This window comes from Homarus americanus, unplaced genomic scaffold (assembly GCF_018991925.1).
Source record: "Homarus americanus isolate GMGI-L3 unplaced genomic scaffold, GMGI_Hamer_2.0 scaffold44633, whole genome shotgun sequence".
Classification (NCBI taxonomy): Eukaryota; Metazoa; Arthropoda; class Malacostraca; order Decapoda; family Nephropidae; genus Homarus; species Homarus americanus.
Window position 1 is genome coordinate 48,558 of NW_024738285.1, and position 18,578 is coordinate 67,135.

General features: G+C 46.3%; 1 protein-coding gene across 1 annotated transcript in view; it reads left to right on the forward strand.

The window, feature by feature from the left end:
- LOC121873763 overlaps nt 1-18,578 on the forward strand; it is a 55,884-nt gene that overhangs the window by 30,194 nt on the left and 7,112 nt on the right. Inside the window, exons 2-4 of the mRNA XM_042377462.1 lie at nt 7,314-7,517; nt 8,518-9,112; nt 9,370-9,513. Of these exons, the coding sequence (XP_042233396.1) occupies nt 7,314-7,517; nt 8,518-8,990 (677 nt within the window). The 3' untranslated portion in view covers nt 8,991-9,112; nt 9,370-9,513. The remainder of the gene's footprint in view (nt 1-7,313; nt 7,518-8,517; nt 9,113-9,369; nt 9,514-18,578) is intronic.

An 18,578-nucleotide genomic window follows, 5' to 3' on the forward strand; every position in this document is an offset into this window, starting at 1 on the left:
CGCTCCATAACCCCGCCGCCTATTCCAGGACCCGTAAACCACCGCTCCATAACCCCGCCGCCTATTCCAGGACCCGTAAACCACCGCACTGGGTCACACTCCACTCACAACCCGACCATACATCACCCCAGCAATGCTGTACCCAACACTGTCACCCCAGCAGTGTTGTACAACACTCGTCTCCCCAGTAGTTTACATAACATTTGTCACCAGCAGTGCTGTACCCAAACTCGTCACCCCAGTAGTGCTGTACCCAACACTCGTCACCCCAGTATTGCTGTACTCAACACTTGTCACCTCAGCAGTGCTGTACCCAACACTCGTCACCCCAGTATTGCTGTACCCAACACTCGTCACCCCAGTAGTGCTGTACCCAACACTCGTCACCCCAGTAGTGCTGTACCCAACACTCGTCACCCCAGTAGTGCTGTACCCAACACTCGTCACCCCAGTAGTGCTGTACCCAACACTCGTCACCCAGTAGTGCTGTAACATCGTCACCCCAGTATTGCTGTACCCAACACTCGTCACCCAGTAGTGCTGTACCCAACACTCATCACCCCAGTAGTGCTGTACCCAACACTCGTCACCCCAGTAGTGCTGTACCCAACACTCGTCACCCCAGTAGTGCTGTACCCAACACTCGTCACCCCAGTAGTGCTGTACCCAACACTCATCACCCCAGTAGGCCACCACAGTTAGCCTTCAACGATGGTCAGCCCCCCCCCTACCCCACACACACATACGCACACACGCGTCAACATTCCAATCACTGTATTAATACGCAAGCACTGGGAATGACATACTCATGATGTTATTACAGCGATAACATCACATGACATGGTATTAAATATTGGGCAGAAATGTGTTAAGTAAGACCCTCCTCCTCTGCTGATGGCTGTGTCTTAACACGCTACTGGCTGGATCTGTTAATTGATCAACTTATTTCCTCCTGGATTTGTCGTATGACCAGCTTGAGAGTTCTGCCTCTGCCACAAGTAGTTACTGGGAAGTGGAAATCGTCTTTGCTGTTATAAAATTCTCTCTCGTTTTAAATAAATTGTTAATGTCATAAGAATGATTCACAAAAGAGAGTTACTGAGACCGTCCATAATACTTATTACTTGTTTTTAACTACAGCAGAGAGTGTGATCTTGGCGGGTGCCTAGAGTAGAAGAAACCGATTCTACCTTTGGCTAGTAAACTAGTGTTATGGTATTGTTGCCCGTTTAACGATAAGGATTGATTAATTTACCTGGATAATTTATATAAAGAACAATTGGTGATGATAGGGAGGGAGAGGGGTTGTAAATATACGTCTCCCAACAGCATTAACCTGTACTGTACGCTGCCTCACAGGAAGTAAAGATAATGAAGTACTTAACATCCGAGCATCACCCTCTCTAAATCAATGTAATTATCGATTATACACACGTGCGACCTTATGCCCGACCCAAATGACTTTACCTGCTGTTAGTGTGTGTGGGTGTGGTGGGAGAGGTTGGGTTTTAAGTGTGTGGGGGTGGTGGGAGAGGTTGGGTTTTAAGTGTGTGGGGGTGGTGGGAGAGGTTGGGTTTAAGTGTGTGAGGATGTGTGTGTGGGGGTGGTGGGAGGTAAGGTTTTTAAGTGTGTGGGGGTGGTGGGAGAGGTTGGGTTTTAAGTGTGTGAGGAGGTGTGAGGTGTGGTGGGGAGAGGTTGGGTTTTAAGTGTGTGAGGAGTGTGTGTGTGGGGGGTGGTGGGAGAGGTAGGTTTTAAGTGTGTGGGGTGGTGGGAGGGTTGGGTTTAAGTGTGTGGGGGGGTGGTGGGAGAGTAGGTTTTAGTGTGTGGGGGTGGTGGGAGAGGTTGGGTTTTAAGTGTGTGGGGGGTGGTGGGAGAGGTTGGGCTTTAAGTGTGTGGGGGTGGTGGGAGAGGTTGGGTTTTAAGTGTGTGAGGGAGAGTGTGAGGGGGTGGTGGGAGAGGTAGGGTTTTAAGTGTATGAAGAGGTAGAGGGGGAGGTAACAAGCGAGGGGGGTCAATGTAGGCGTGACGGGCGGGTGTGAGTCACGGGCCGCTAGTCACGGCCAGGAGGAGCTGCCGCCGTACATCTCTAGATTGGTCCGCGCCAACACGCTGCGTTTCCCCGCACTCACCCGACATCTAATTTTCATCGATTGCCACTTCATAAGTAACGCATCCGTATGCGGCGAATGAGGAAAAAACACCTTTATTCACAAGGTAGTTTAGGCGGAAGTCACCCGAAAGAATTTTCAGATGCGACACAATGAAGCCAAATTACGCTAACATATTGGCACGTGCAGGTGAGTCGACAACGCTCCACTCTGATTAACATTCACCGCGACGCACGCGCCAGAGCCTGCCTGTTGTAGGCCACGAGTGCAGTATCAGCAAACAGGATATGAACATGTAAGAGATGTGTGTGGCATAATGTGGATGGAAAGAGTAATCACTAAGATACTACTGTGTGATAATAACCGGTTATTCTCAAACGAGTTCGTTCGTCAAAGCCCGAACTCGTTTATTGTTTCTTAACTGCTTCTCGTTCCTCATAGTTACAATTTCTTTCAATTAATCAAGTGTTATTTTCGCCTTATGGTACCATCTACAGTATTGTCCATGGTCTAACATTTATAGTGGTACAGCCGACGCGCTAACACCATACTGTAGACCCTACAGTATATACAGTATGGTGTTCACGTGACGTCAGACCGACTAATTGGTTATACAGTACATCATTGTCCGTATGTTTCGTTTTGGTGCATCCCCTTGTCACCTGTCGACCTCACCACCTGCCACCCAGCGCTTGATCACTGAACAGGATGGACCATGACGTTAACCACGCACCTGGCCAGAGGACTTGCTCCTCATTATTCCTGGTTCAAGGCTCACGCACATACCCTGAGTCAGCGCGCTTCACTGTGGGGAGACTCGTTCATCAGAGAGAGGACCTTAAGTTTTTATTTGCGATCTGTGTAAGACGTTTGAAGTTTGAAGTATATATATATACTGTATATATATATGCAAGTAAATCATGGGTGCGCGTGATCTAGGTATATGCTGATAACCACAAGGAAAGAAGAAAACACGAAGTTCCCAAGCGCTTTCGTGTAATTCACATCTTCAGGGGTGAGTACAGACTAGAGAGAGAAATACAAACCAAGGTGTATATATACAGAGGAGGGCGACCAGGTCCACAATGGTCAGGTATTAGGTAATGACTCTACTAATCTTTAAATAGCACCCTGAAGATGGATACACAGCGCTTGGGAACTTCGTTTTCTTCTTTCCCTTGGTTATCAGCATATATATATATATATATATATATACAGTATATATATGCTGATAACCTACAGTGATTTACTTGCATATATATATAAATATAAATATATATATATATATATATATATATATATATATATATATATATATATATATATATATATATATAATGTTGTTTCCCCGGTGTTTGTTACCTCTGCTCAACAGTAACTTAACTATATATAAAAGAGTGTTGAGGTGCCGACCAAGAGTGCCTGTTACCTGCGGTTATAGAGCTAATTGCTGCGAACATCTGAGTCTGGTTAATATTTAATGAGTAGCAGTGTGGGTATCGAGTAGAAGTTTTGTTTAAGTATCCAAGTGCGACGAGTTTCTGTCTCTCGTATAATTTATTGTAAATTTATATGCAAGGGAAATTTGGGTTTGGTTTTCATAAACGAATTAGACTTAGTGGAAACTTAATCACGAAAGTTTCCTGTATGAATGTAACTGACGCCTCCTTGTCCAAAAGAGCGAGCAATTACTGATGGTGTGTTCAACACTTGCCGTATACCACTGTGTATATATAGCTTAATCACTACCAGTATAAATGTTTGTAGTTCATGTATATACACAAACATTTTGGAATGTCCTTCATCTTAAATGCAAATGACCGCATGCTGAGTCAACAGATATTACCATAAACTGCACCCACTGACACCACTTGTGTCACCACATTCGCTGCTGACACCACTTGTGCCACCACACTCGCTGCTGACACCACTTGCCACCACATTCGCTGCTGACACCACTTGTGTCACCACATTCGCTGCTGACACCACTTGTGCCACCCTCGCTGCTGACACCACTTGTGTCACCACATTCGCTGCTGACACCACTTGTGCTACCACACTCGCTGCTGACACCACTTGTGTAACCACATTCGCTGCTGACACCACTTCTGCCACCACATTCGCTGCTGACACCACTTCTGCCACCACATTCGCTGCTGACACCACTTGTGCCACCACACTCGCTGCTGACACCACCTGTGCCACCGCATTCGCTGCTGACACCACCTTTATAAGATACAATGTGGTCATACAAGTAAGACTGGTCGGGGTCGGCCTCACTTCCGACCACCAATTAGTGTGCCAAGAGTTCCAAACAAAACAACAGAACGAGAAGGGAACTATGTATTACAGATGTCTAAATATAAAGTTAAATACTCCATAACATATCACAAAAATATTATATGACATTATATACTACAACATACTATACATAGTGTAGGAAGAGTATTTTATATCCATGTGTGAAAAAGAGGTCTGAGAAGGTGCATGTGATATAACGCCGCACAAAGGATTCCCTAACCTAACACTAGAGTGTAAACAGCAGCCTGGTGTAACATAAGGTATAATGCTCACCAAACACCGCGTGACAATCCTACTGCTCAGGTATATCAACCAAATTTATTACACCTTGACACAACGGGAATACACTAGAGCGTAACTCAGAAAATTGTTTGTCCACTTAGCCCCTCCACGCCCGGGTAGACGATAAAGGGCATAATTACCTCGTGTGTACACAGTTGGAAGCCTTTATGTTCGGGACTCCTTGTTACACGCTGCCAACTGCACCATATACAGTTTGTTGTCTATATCAAACAGTACATATGCATAGTACACGATACATATTGCCTAGTGTCCCTTGCACACAATAATGTAAACAATACGCTCTTATAGTAAACTGTGGCGCCCGTCAAGTACTGCGTCACCAATTATTGATAACTGCCGTCATTACCACTAAATGTATTAGCGATATTATTACCTGCAATAAATTTAACGCGACAATTACTTCATATTTCAGTAAGTTTCTTGTCGTGCTCTTATGGGTCACTTTATCACCTCACTTCAGATGTCATGGCTGAATTTTATTCCCCGTAACACTAAAACAACTCAGGTCTGCCCTGCTGTCTGTTTAAACCCATTTACGGATGTTGCATGTTGTGACAGTTGGTTACTGCTTTGTAATGTTTCATTCGTTCTTCTTCTTTTTTTAATTAATTCACTTTTGAAATTAACATCACTGTAGTCTCTTAACCTACAATGTGTCCTCAATTATCGGTGTGTGTGTGTGTGTGTGTGTGTGTGTGTGTTACGTTAATAAGGATAATCGGCGCTTAGACTTTAAAAAGCAATTGACGTTTTTGCTAAATAAGAATAACTTTTCATTTTTATTGCCACAGCTTAATGTGTTAATGTAAAATTAGGTGTGTTTTTTTTTTCATTTACGACGTCGTTTACCATCATAAGTTACATATAAAGTAGATTAGGTTAGGTTTTGTCAAATAAAAATATTCAGAGAATTAAGCAATTATACAGAGAGAGTTTTCTATCAGGCTCTCTACACCCTGTCCCTCTTAGCTCTTATATCCCTTCATTTTCCTCTCCTGTCGTCACCTCGAGTGTCTACCTCCCTGCCCCCCCAATCTTGGCGTCCTCCTCCGGTAGGCGAAGCCCCACAGAACCTCTCCTTGCTTTAGTTTGCATTGATATATTTATTTTCCGTATTTTTTCCACGTTGCTACAAGCTCTCGTTCCACTCACCTTTGAGTATAACACGAGTAGGTTCAGTGTGCACTATTCCTGGAAGGATCTATATTAATTGATGCTATATTAACATGCCAGGAAAACTGTTCTAACATTCGCATGAAGGTTAGGTTAGGTTAGCTTTACGGTATTTGATCATCAGCGGAGGTTCCTAATTTTCACGAATTCCATGGACGTTGTTTTTGACGGCGTGTAAGTTTAAGTTTTGTGAATTATAAAACTTTTGACGTCATTTTGTTTCGTGCTCTTCATTTTTCTGTGGAGTTTTCAGACTTTCTTGCAATAAAAACTGATCATAGGTATTAGTTTTAAACGAAAAAGGTAACAAGATGTGATGTATGGGGTGGGTATGGACGCCATGTTGTAGTGTTGGCAAACATGGGCTGAGTTGACAGAAGCCCTTCCAAGTGTTGTTTAAGGCTTCGCGCCACCACTCTCAGCAGATTACCTTCCCTTTTCTCATCCCTAATCATCGCTCTCTCTTTCTCAGCCGAGGATATTTTCACTGAATGATCAGATACAAATATAAAGGTTATGTACCACGAATAACAAGTAGAAAAGTTATTTAAATCTTTTCACAATGAACTGCCAGCGACTGCTGGTGACGTAAGAAGAAGCCGGGGAGGTGCCACACAACCTCGGCTCCGAGATTTCTGTCGACCAATCGTGTGCAAGCGCGGAGCTCCGTGTAGAGACGAGGGGTGGCTGGAGGCGAGTAGCCAAGCGCCCATGTTGAAGGAAGGGAGCGGGGGAAGCGTCGAGGGGAGAGGAGGCGGGGCATCGTGCCGGGGTTCTGGGTAAACGGAAGAGGAGGCTGGGTAATGCGTCGATGCTCTGAATTAACATGGGAAGCATCACGGTGCTCCATTACTGAGGGGCGGAGCTCCATATTAAGGGGAAGAGAGGCGAGGTAGTCTAGCAGGGCTTCATGATAAGAGTGGGGGAGGGGGAGGGGCGGATAACTATGCCGTCACTCTGTGTTTAGGGAAGGGGAGGAGAGGAGGGGCAGCGAGTGGGAGCTCAGTATTTTAGGGATGGAGGTCAGGCAGCGTGTTGTTATTTCCATGCTAAAAAAATTGGTTTATTTAAACCAAATTGTTTTTCACTTGAATGTATTTAGGTGGTTAATTACACATTTTTGTCCACTTTACAATTATTACATCGCTGAATGTAATTATTTTATATATATATATATATATATATATATATATATATATATATATATATATATATATATATATATATATATACTGGAAAAAAGGGAAGCTACTTTCTTTCTATTCAGTGTCACAAACAGAGATCAAGCATAAATGGATCTAATATCTGATTAAGGTAAAGTACATGACCCCTACTGGTTTATTTACAAATTTCTTTACCACGTGATATTTCTTATTCGTAATTTATTCGTAATTAAGCGTAATATATAATTATCAATAATGTTTACAGAGTGTGAGAGTCCACTAGGTGGGTGTGTGGCGTCTGGCCCGATGGTGGCCCCTGGTGGGTATCTCAACAGTACATGGCCACTGCCTCCTGGCCTCCTCTACCCCTACTCCTCCTCCCTCATGGGTTCCTACCCTTCAGCCGCGACCCTGGGTTCACTGTGGAATTCTACTACCCTCGGTGGCTCACACAATAAGCACTATACAGGTGAGTTTGGCCGGTATAATTACAGTACGTTTGGTTCTTCCCCATCCCACCTTCTCTTGATAAACACTCCTCCAACCTGCCTTTATGACGTTTGCACCACGTACCCTACTTTATGCACCCTACTTTGGTGGACACTTCACACGTACCCTACTTCTTGGGACTAGACACCTTCACACGTACCCTACTTCTTGGGGCTAGACACCTTCACATGTACCCCACTTCTTGGGGCTAGACACCTTCACACACCCTACTTGGGGCTGAGACACCTTCACACGTACCCCATTGGACTAGACACCTTCACGTACCCCACTTCATATACACCTTCACACGTACCCTACTTGGGCCACATTCACATAATTCTCACTGGCTAGACACCTTCACATGTACCCTACTTCAACCTTCACATGTAACTTCGGCCAGACACCTTCACATGCACCCCACTTCTTGAGTGGACACCACACACCCTACTTGGCTGACACCTTCACACGCAACTCCACTTGGGCCAGACACCTTCACACGCAATTCCACTTGGGCTAGACACCTCAACATGTACCCTACTTCTTGGGGCTAGACACCTTCACATGTGTACCCTACTTCTTGGGCTAGACACCTTCACATGTACCCTCTTCTTGGGCTAGACACCTTCACATGTGCCCTACTTCGGCGAGACCACACGTCCCTACTTCTTGGGCTGGACACCTTCAGAATGCCCTACTTCTTGGGGCAGACACCTTCACACGTGCCTCACTTCTTGGGGCAGACACCACGCGTACCCTACTTCTTGAAGACAGCAAGCCCATTTCTATAATCAATCAATTCACCGCCCTTTGCTTGCCTGTAATGGTTAATACGTTGCTACTTTACCTTTTTAGTCATTTAACAACAATGTCTTGTTCTTTATTGTATAAAGACAATATCACAGTTATAGTAATTTAGCTTATGAGTAGAAGCGATGGGTTCAGTGCAAGTTGATGCTATTAGACCACTTTTTTCTCCTCAGGTGGTCCAACGCCTCCAAATCCCGAGAAACGCGACGAACCTCTCAATTTGTCTCTTAAGAGCTGCCGCACCACCAAGGCAACAATATGGTCTCCTGCCTCTGCATTAGAACAAGAGGAAAGGGAAGAGTCATTGCCCTCCCCAACAGGTCGTCTTAGCCCTATGGACTCGAGTGACTGTGAGGTCATACCAGCGGCACATGAAGACACATGCAGAGACCCACGGGCTCCAGCCCTCGATCCGATCAGCCTCCGACTTGGTCTTCGTCAGTATGCAGACTTCGTAGTGAATCTTCAGGGTCTGGCGACACGTGACAAGGAAGAAGGAGCCATTGCACACCGAGAGGAAGGACTGTCGCCGTCGTGGTGCCCTGGGGTGTGGCCCTGGGCGCCCCTGTACAGGGGTGCAGATGTGTTTACCTGCCAACAGTGCCCGAAAACTTTCAGCTCACCCCTAAAACCGAAGTCCACATGAAGCGAACCCACTCCCACATAAGTAAAGGCTATGACTCCTACGCACCAGACAACGATAAGACAGTCTCGCAACCACTGGGTCTTACAACAGTGTCTCCAGCCAGGACCGAAAAGACTTTCCAGGTGAGTTAACAACGGTGAATAACAATCTTTTTCATCAAAATACATAAGACTTACAAGTGCTTTACGAACAACGTAAATATATATTACATGCTTATCGAAAGTGTTTTAAAGTCATTTATTCATATTACAAATATATCGAACTTATTTACATAAACCAAGATTCACTTTGTACGAATCCTACTAATTCTAAACTCAACTGCAAATCTTTATTTACCTTAAAAAGTAAAGAAACTTGACGTAGCCTTATTGACCGACAGTGTAAGCAGTGTGGGAAATGCTTCAAGAGGTCATCAACGCTTTCCACCCACCTCCTCATCCACTCTGACACCCCTTACCCTTGTCAGTATTGCGGCAAGCGCTTCCACCAGAAGTCCGATATGAAGAAACACACATTCACACTGGTGAGTTTAGAGGTGCATGAACTTGTTATAAAATACATTGAAATTTAGGAAAAAACATGTGAAAGGTAGAAACCATCAAAATCTTTAATACTCAACGTACAAACTTAACTTCTCCAACACCTGGGCACGATGGATGTGAGAATGAGCAGAATGGAGCTGGTCATCGCGGAATGGTTTCTGAATTGTTGTTAAATTTTCAGATTGCATAGTGCTTATAGAGTTCAAGAAGTTTTTGGTGAGTGTGTACATGACTTGACAAAAAAACACATACAAACTGGTAACCACATTGTTACGTGAATTTGTATGTATACGAATATTTCATTTTATATACTGTATAAGGTGCAGTATACTGTATACTGTGCAAGGTGCAGTACATACGACTGTGATTCCTTGAGTAATTCTGCAGACGAGAGTTAAGAGGTTAGGATAGGCTAGGTGACGCATACTGTACATGCGATAATCTGTACTGTATATAATATTGTTTATAGATAAGTAAGTCTCCTCACACCACCTGTCTCCTCACACCACCTGTCTCCTCACACCACCTGTCTCCTCACACCACCTGTCTCCTCACACCACCTGTCTCCTCACACCACCTGTCTCCTCACACCACCTGTCTCCTCACACCACCTGTCATCACTCAACAGCAACATTATCTTCCCCGTAAATCACACGACGCCAAGCGAAAATAAAGGTCGTTATCCACCAGGTGTGGAAGTGAGGGTGTGAACCACCAGGTGTGGAAGTGCGGGTGTGAACCACTAGGTGTGGAAGTGCAGGTGTGAACCTGGTGTGGAAGTGAGGTGTGAGCCAGGTGTGGAAGTGCGGTGTGAACCACCAGGTGTGGAAGTGAGGTGTGAGCCACCAGGTGTGGAAGTGAGGTGTGAACCACCAGGTGTGGAAGTGAGGGTGTGAGCCACCAGGTATGGAAGTGAGTGTGAGCCCGGTTTGGAGTGAAGGTGTGAGCCACCAGGTATGGAAGTGTGTGAGCCACCAGGTGTGGAAGTGGGGTGTGAACCACCAGGTGTGGAAGTGAGGGTGTGAGCCACCAGGTGTGGAAGTGAGGTGTGAGCCACCAGGTGTGGGAAGGGTGTGAACCACCAGGTGTGGAGTGAGGTGTGAGCACAGGTGTGGAAGTGAGGTGTGAGCCACCAGGTGTGGAAGTGAGGGTGTGAACCACCAGGTATGGAAGTGGGGTATGGCCACCAGGTGTGGAAGTGAGTGTGAACCACAGGTATGGAAGTGAGGGTGTGAGCCACCAGGTGTGAAAGTGAGGGTGTGAACCACCAGGTATGGAAGTGAGGTGTGAGCCACCAGGTGTGAGTGGGTGTGGAAGTGAGGGTGTGAGCCACCAGTGGAAGTGGGGTGTGAGCCACCAGGTGTGGAAGTGGTGTGAGTCACCAGGTGTGGAAGTGAGGTGTGAGCCACCAGGTGTGGAAGTGAGGGTGTGAGCCACCAGGTGTGGAAGTGGGGGTGTGAGCCACCAGGTGTGGAAGTGAGGTGTGAGCCCAGGTGTGGAAGTAGGGTGTGAGCACCAGGTGTGGAGGTGGGGTGTGAGCACCAGGTGTGGAAGTGAGGTGTGGGCCACCAGGGTGGAAGTGAGGTGTGAGCCACCAGGTGGAAGTGAGGGTGTGAGCCAGGTGTGGAAGTGAGGTGTGAACCACCAGGTGTGGAAGTGGTGTGAGCCACCAGGTGTGGAAGTGGGGTGTGAGCCACCAGGTGTGGAAGTGAGGGTGTGAGCCACCAGGTATGGAAGTGAGGGTGTGGCCACCAGGTATGGAGAAGTGAGGGTGTGAGCCACCAGGTGTGGAAGTGGGGTGTGAGCCACCAGGTGTGGAAATGAGGTTGTGAACCACCAGGTGTGGAAGTGAGGTGAGCCCAGGTGTGGAAGTGAAGGTGTGAACCACCAGGTATGGAAGTGAGGTGTGAGCCACCAGGTGTGAAAGTGAGGTGTGAACCACCAGGTATGGAAGTGAGGGTGTGAGCCACCAGGTGTGAAAGTGAGGTGTGAACCACCAGGTGTGGAAGTGAGGTGTGAGCCACAGGTGTGAAAGTGAGGGTGTGAACCACCAGGTGTGGAAGTGAGGGTGTGAGCCACCAGGTGTGGAAGTGAGGTGTGAGCCACCAGGTGTGGAAGTGGTGTGAGCCACCAGGTGTGGAAGTAGGTCTGAGCCACCAGGTATGTGGGGTGTGAGCCACCAGGTGTGGAAGTGAGGGTGAGCCCATGGAGTGAGGTGTGAGCCACCAGGTGTGGAAGTGGGCAGCCACCAGGTATGGGGTGTGAGCCACCAGGTGTAAGTAGAGGTGTGAACCACCAGGTGTGGGAAGTGAGGGTGTGAGCCACCAGGTATGGAGAGTGAGGAGGGTGGGCACCAGGAGTGGAAGTGAGGGTGTGAGCCACCAGGTGTGGAAGTGAGGTGTGAGCCACCAGGTGTGGAAGTGAGGGTGTGAACCACCAGGTGTGGTGAGGTGTGAGGGTGTGAGCCACCAGGTGTGTGGAGGTGGGGTGTGAGCCACCAGGTGTGGAAGTGAGGGTGTGGTGTGAGCCACCAGGTATGGAAGTGAGGGGTGTGAGCCACCAGGTGTGGAAGTGAGGTGAGCCACCAGGTGTGGAAATGAGGTTGTGAACCACCAGGTGTGGAAGTGGGGTATGGCCACCAGGTGTGGAAGTGAGGTGTGAACCACCAGGTATGGAAGTGAGGGTGTGAGCCACCAGGTGTGAAAGTGAGGTGTGAACCACCAGGTATGGAAGTGAGGGGGTGTGAGCCACCAGGTGTGAAAGTGAGGGGTGTGAACCACCAGGTGTGGAAGTGAGGTGTGAGCCACCAGGTGTGAAAGTGAAGGTGTGAACCACCGGGTGAGGTGGGGTGTGACCACCAGGTGTGGAAGTGAGGGTGTGAGGCACTAGGTGTGGAAGTGAGGGTGTGGGGCAACAGGTGAAACCACCAGGTGTGGAAGTGGGGGGTGTGAGCCACCAGGTATGGAAGTGAGGGTGTGAGCTATGCTGATGGTGTGAGCCACCAGGTGTGGAAGTGGGATTTAAGCCAAAAAGGTTTGTAAATAAGAGCTAAGTGCAGGTGCTGGCGTAATATATTATTCAGCAGGTGTGGAATAAGAGGCGAGTCAACAGGTATGGGAATAAGGGCAGAGTCAACAGGTATGAATAAGGGGTGAATCAACAGGTGTGGGAATAAGAGGCGAGTCAACAGGTGTGGGAATAAGGGGCGAGTCAGCATTGGTTATGGAATACAGGGGTGAATCAACAGGTGTGGGAATAAGAGGCGAGTCAACAGGTGTGGAATAAGGGGCGAGTCAACAGGTATGGAATAAAGGGGTGAATCAACAGGAGTGTGGGAATAAGGGGCAGAGTCAACAGGTCAACAGGTGTGGGAATAAGGGGCGAGTCAACAGGTATGGAATAAGGGGTGAATCAACAGGTGTGGGAATAAGGGGCGAGTCAACAGGAGTGGGAATAAGGGGCGAGTCAACAGGAGTGGGAATAAGGGGCGAGTCAACAGGAGTGGGAATAAGGGGTGAATCAACAGATGAGGAAGAAAAGGTGTAATGCAGAGAGTATAAAAGGGCGCAAGAATTTTAAGTATCATGATGTAGAAGTACATAATGATTTGAAGGAGCAGGTATGGGGGTAGTTATGTTATGCAGCAGGTCTAGAGGTAAGTAAGAGTGGGAAGGAGCAGGTGTGTCCAGCAGTAGATATGGTCTAAGGTGCACTGATGCAACAGGTGTACATGAGTGGTAGGTAGTGGAGTATAGCTCGTGTGGTAGTAGGTAGCATACAGTAGTGTATGTTATGGTAGTTGACGTGGCAATTATTGATACAGAGTGTAGATATTAGGTGTTGGGAGTAGCGGCGGGAGTGTTTACATTTGTGAGTGGATATATTATGCTAATATCAAACGCTTAGGAGTGAGGGCGTGTAGAAAGTGGTGTTTGGGAGGGAAAGAAGGAATATGAAGCTTCTTTCGCGGAGATAGTGAGAGGGCTTGTGTGGAGGGGCGTGTAGCAGCGGACGTGTGGGAAGGGGCCGCCTCAATACCTCTACCAACCACGTAACCCGATATTGATATTTCCATCGTACACAATTACGCTTTCAAGAGCAGGTCTTAGGGCGGAATGCCAGATCCATTTATCACGTCTCTTACCGTGAAAGACGTTCCTGGCTGCGTGGATACGCTCCTTTGTGTACCGCGCCGCGACAACCGCCCTCTCTCAAGATTTGTGGCTCGCCCATCAAGATTTCATCGACCAAACCTACGAAGAGTTAAGCAGCGTATTGAATGTAGAATATTTATATTTCTTAAAGGTACATTCTATAATTTGAGGGTATTTTCCGCCATAAGAGAGGATGAGGCTCACGAAGGGAAGCCACATACAGTTAACAACGTCGAACATATTTGTGTCGGTTACGTTTTTGTTTGTCTGTCTGTTTCTCGGACGCCTTGGTTAATAAGAATCCGATAAATGACGATACTTCTCTTTGTCAAAAGATTCACTTGTGTTCTACACCAAAGACACTCCTTCGTGGAGTTCTTTAATTACTCGCAACTTTTAAGTGTAGCACTTTCTAAATAAAGAGTGCGGCGATTGAGTGGTATAGTTCTCGCCTCCAGTCCTAAGGATTGGTGGTTCAATCCTGGGGCACTCCTAGTCCACCCAGTTGTAAATGGGTACCTAACTTTACAACTTGGGGATGTGAATGCGGTCGAGTGCAGTACCGGCCATGCTGCCTCCGTGTGTACTGAAGGTTTAGTGTGCTGTACAGTGTGCTGTATCCACACTGCCCCTAACGGGCAGTCATGCCTGTGGGACCCACTTTTAATTCTTCATTTTCTAAATATAAGCTATTGGTCGAGGTTCGTGCAAGTGGTTTAATGTGGTACATCCACTACAACCACACACTCTTACACATCTGCATTGTACAATCTCTACAACCACACACTTTTACACATCTTTATTGTACAACCACTACAACCACACACTCTTACACATCTGTATTGTACAATCTCTACAACCACACACTTTTACACATCTTTATTGTACAACCACTACAACCACACACTCTTACACATCTGTATTGTACAATCTCTACAACCACACACTCTTACACATCTGTATTGTACAACAACCACACAGTCTTACACATCTGTATTGTACAATCTCTACAACCACACACTCTTACACATCTGTATTGTACAACTACAACCATCTTACACATCTGTATTGTACAATCTCTACAACCACACACTCTTACACATCTGTATTGTACAACCACACTCTTACACATCTGTATTGTACAACCTCTACAACCACACACTCTTACACATCTGTATTGTACAACCTCTACAACCACACACTCTTACACATCTGTATGGGGGGGGGGGAAGGGAGGGGGGGCATACACGCTCCTGAACGAAACCTAAACTAAAACAAACAATTCTTGGTATCATTATGGGTGTTAGTCTATAATTATAATAGTGCTATTACGGCTGTTGATCTTGCTGCCAGTATGGCTGCAATACTGTACTGTAGTGTTGCTGTGGCTGCCTCTGTTGATCTTGCTGCCAGTATGGCTGCAATACTGTACTGTAGTGTTGCTGTGGCTGCCTCTGTTGATCTTGCTGCCAGTATGGCTGCAATACTGTACTGTAGTGTTGCTGTGGCTGCCTCTGTTGATCTTGCCGCCAGTATGGCTGCAATACTGTAGTGTTGCTGTGGCTGCCTCTGTTGATCCTTGCTGCCAGTATGGCTGCAATGTACTGTAGTGTTGCTGTGGCTGCCTCTGTTGATCTTGCCGCCAGTATGGCTGCAATACTGTACTGTAGTGTTGCTGTGGCTGCCTCTGTTGATCTTGCCGCCAGTATGGCTGCAATACTGTACTAGTGTTGCTGTGGCTGCCTCTGTTGATCCAGTATGGCTGCAATACTGTACTGTAGTGTTGCTGTGGCTGCCTCTGTTGATCTTGCTGCCAGTATGGCTGCAATACTGTACTGTAGTGTTGCTGTGGCTGCCTCTGTTGATCTTGCTGCCAGTATGGCTGCAATTGTACTGTACTTGCTGTGGCTGCCTCTGTTGATCTTGTGTATGCTGCAATACTGGTAGTGTTGCTGTGGCTGCCTCTGTTGATCTTGCTGCCAGTATGGCTGCAATACTGTACTGTAGTGTTGCTGTGGCTGCCTCTGTTGATCTTGCTGCCAGTATGGCTGCAATACTGTACTGTAGTGTTGCTGTGGCTGCCTCTGTTGATCTTGCTGCCAGTATGGCTGCAATACTGTACTGTAGTGTTGCTGTGGCTGCCTCTGTTGATCTTGCTGCCAGTATGGCTGCAATACTGTACTGTAGTGTTGCTGTGGCTGCCTCTGTTAATCTTGCTGCCAGTATGGCTGCAATACTGTACTGTAGTGTTGCTGTGGCTGCCTCTGTTAATCTTGCTGCAACCGGAGCTGCTACTTTGACAAGTGATACTTGTACTGTAATTGTTGCTGTTCTTTTACCACTGCTCCTCCTTTTGCATCAATAAACAATATTATCGTAAACTACGCCATAGAATGAGTATCACTAAACCTGTTAGCGTCCTGATGGCTCTTCATTAGTATTACTGTACAGAACTTTACCATAATGACGTCTTCAACAACTTTGACTGGCAGTGCTCGTCTTATTAATATATACATGAATGATTCTGGTGTAAGCAGCACCTCTCATCATGCAGTTATACATAATTTAGTGTTTTGTGGACGCACATAGCCGTATTGGCGTAGATATGACTTCACACTGTATTACTAGATGTGGACCTAGTTGTGGACACCCCTTACCTCCCCTGCGAAGTTGAGACCCCCAGGCGACTGTCGACTCCCCCGCCCCGTCATGCACACAATAGGCAGCTCCTGGTGTTATACAGTGAATGATGTTCTGCGTCAGAGGGGAAATGATGGAGGGGTTAGGAGGAAGCCAAACCGTGGGAACTGTATAGTGCCTCATGAATAACAAGTTCAAAATTTTTACAGCTTAATATTGTGCATATTTACATGGGTGCACAGGCTGAGCATAAAGTAGAGTTATTGTTCTGTGTGGTAATGTATATAACTATAATGGTGGGAGGCACAGATATGCTGGTACACTGTTGGTGGCCTTCCGCCCTCCTTATACGCGCTACTAAAATATACATGAATTTTTAGAGGATAAAATCTCGCTGTCAAGCCAGTGACGACGAGGAACTGGAGCCTTAACTCTTATACACGTTCCAGTAATACAGTATTTACTTTTCACTGTCGTTTCCTATAAAGCCTTTCTCTCAGCACCCCATATCCCATTCTTATCAGAGGCGAAATATTCGTTATTACATTGTAATCTGCGACAAGAAACTTTCTTAATACGACCTAACTTTTTGGGATTGGTTCATTACTGCATATAAAATGCTGACTTTTTATTTAAGTTTCACCCTTTGCTTTACCGGCGGTTTTCTTCCTGCGTAACGTTTAGGTGCAGCGCTGACCCGCCCGCACGGGGGAGGAAACGCCCCTTCACCTCTTCAGGAGAGATTAATGAAGTAGTCAAATATGAGAGCGTGTGGGTGACAGGCCCTGGGGGCACATTTGGCTAATGAATTACTGCGATCATTACCTTATTTGTCACCCGAATATTTTATATCAATAATGACCTAAGTACTGTTGTCCTCTTTACTATTAGTGTGAGACTCTCAGTGGTCGTGTGAGACACATACTTCATGTCAGTTCAAAAGACAGCTGGTAATATTAATGGGGGCACCATACACACTTCATGGTTTGGTTATGAATCAGTTGTATCGGATTCCCGAAAATTCATGAAACAGTCGTACAAGGACGTGTAGGTGTGTAGGTAGTCGTACAAGGACGTGTATGTAGTTGTACATGGACGTGTAGGTGTAGGTAGTCGTACAAGGACGTGTATGTAGTCGTACATGGACGTGTAGGTGTAGGTAGTCGTACATGGACTTGTAGGTAATCGTACTTGGACGTGTAGGTAGTCGTACAAGGACGTGTATGTAGTGGTACATGGACATGTAGGTAGTCGTACAAGGACGTGTATGTAGTTGTACATGGACGTGTAGGTGTAGGTAGTCGTACAAGGACGTGTATGTAGTCGTACATGGACGTGTAGGTGTAGGTAGTCGTACATGGACTTGTAGGTAATCGTACTTGGACGTGTAGGTAGTCGTACATGGACGTGTAGGTAGTCGTACATGGCCGTGTAGGTAGTCGTACATGGACGTGTAGCTGTAGGTAGTCGTACAAGGACGTGTATGTAGTCGTACATGAACGTGTAGGTAGTCGTACATGGCCGTGTAGGTAGTCGTACATGGACGTGTAGCTGTAGGTAGTCGTACAAGGACGTGTAGGTAGTCGTACATGAACGTGTAGGTAGTCGTACATAGACCTGTAGGTAGTCGTACATGGATGTGTAGGTAGTCGTACAAGGACGTGTAGGTAGTCGTACAAGGACGTGTGAGAGTAGTCGAGTATTACCGTATATTTGCTACACAAGGATAACTTCATCTATTATATGCAGAATTATTTTGTGGGAGAGCATGGAATAGTAATTGGTAATGTGTGTTGTCTATGGTGGCTGTAACTCGAAATTTTGACCTTTTTTTTTTCAATTGCATGAGCCAGCAGTGTTCATATATGAGGTCAGTTGACAAAAGCTATTTCTCGTGGTCATTTATGGGACAATCATAAAATGACTATGTATAAGCATTTCTTTAATTCTATGAAACATTCAGTTGTAGTAAGAGAGTTAGTTGACATTTGGTGGTTTCAGTGCGGTTGTCGTGAAAATCAGTTATGGTGGTTATGTAAAATCTTTACTACTGGAGTGAGAGGATTCACTCGATCAAATTATGTCTTAAATGATGTACAGATTGTATAAAGTTTTAGCACCTGAATAACAGTGGCAGCCTTCGGTTTGGTCATTATTCTTCAAATCTGAAATCATCCACGCCCTTTCTCCTCCGCCTTCCAAGCCGCAATTATCGTCATTACGAACACTCGATAAAGCATCAATAATGCAAC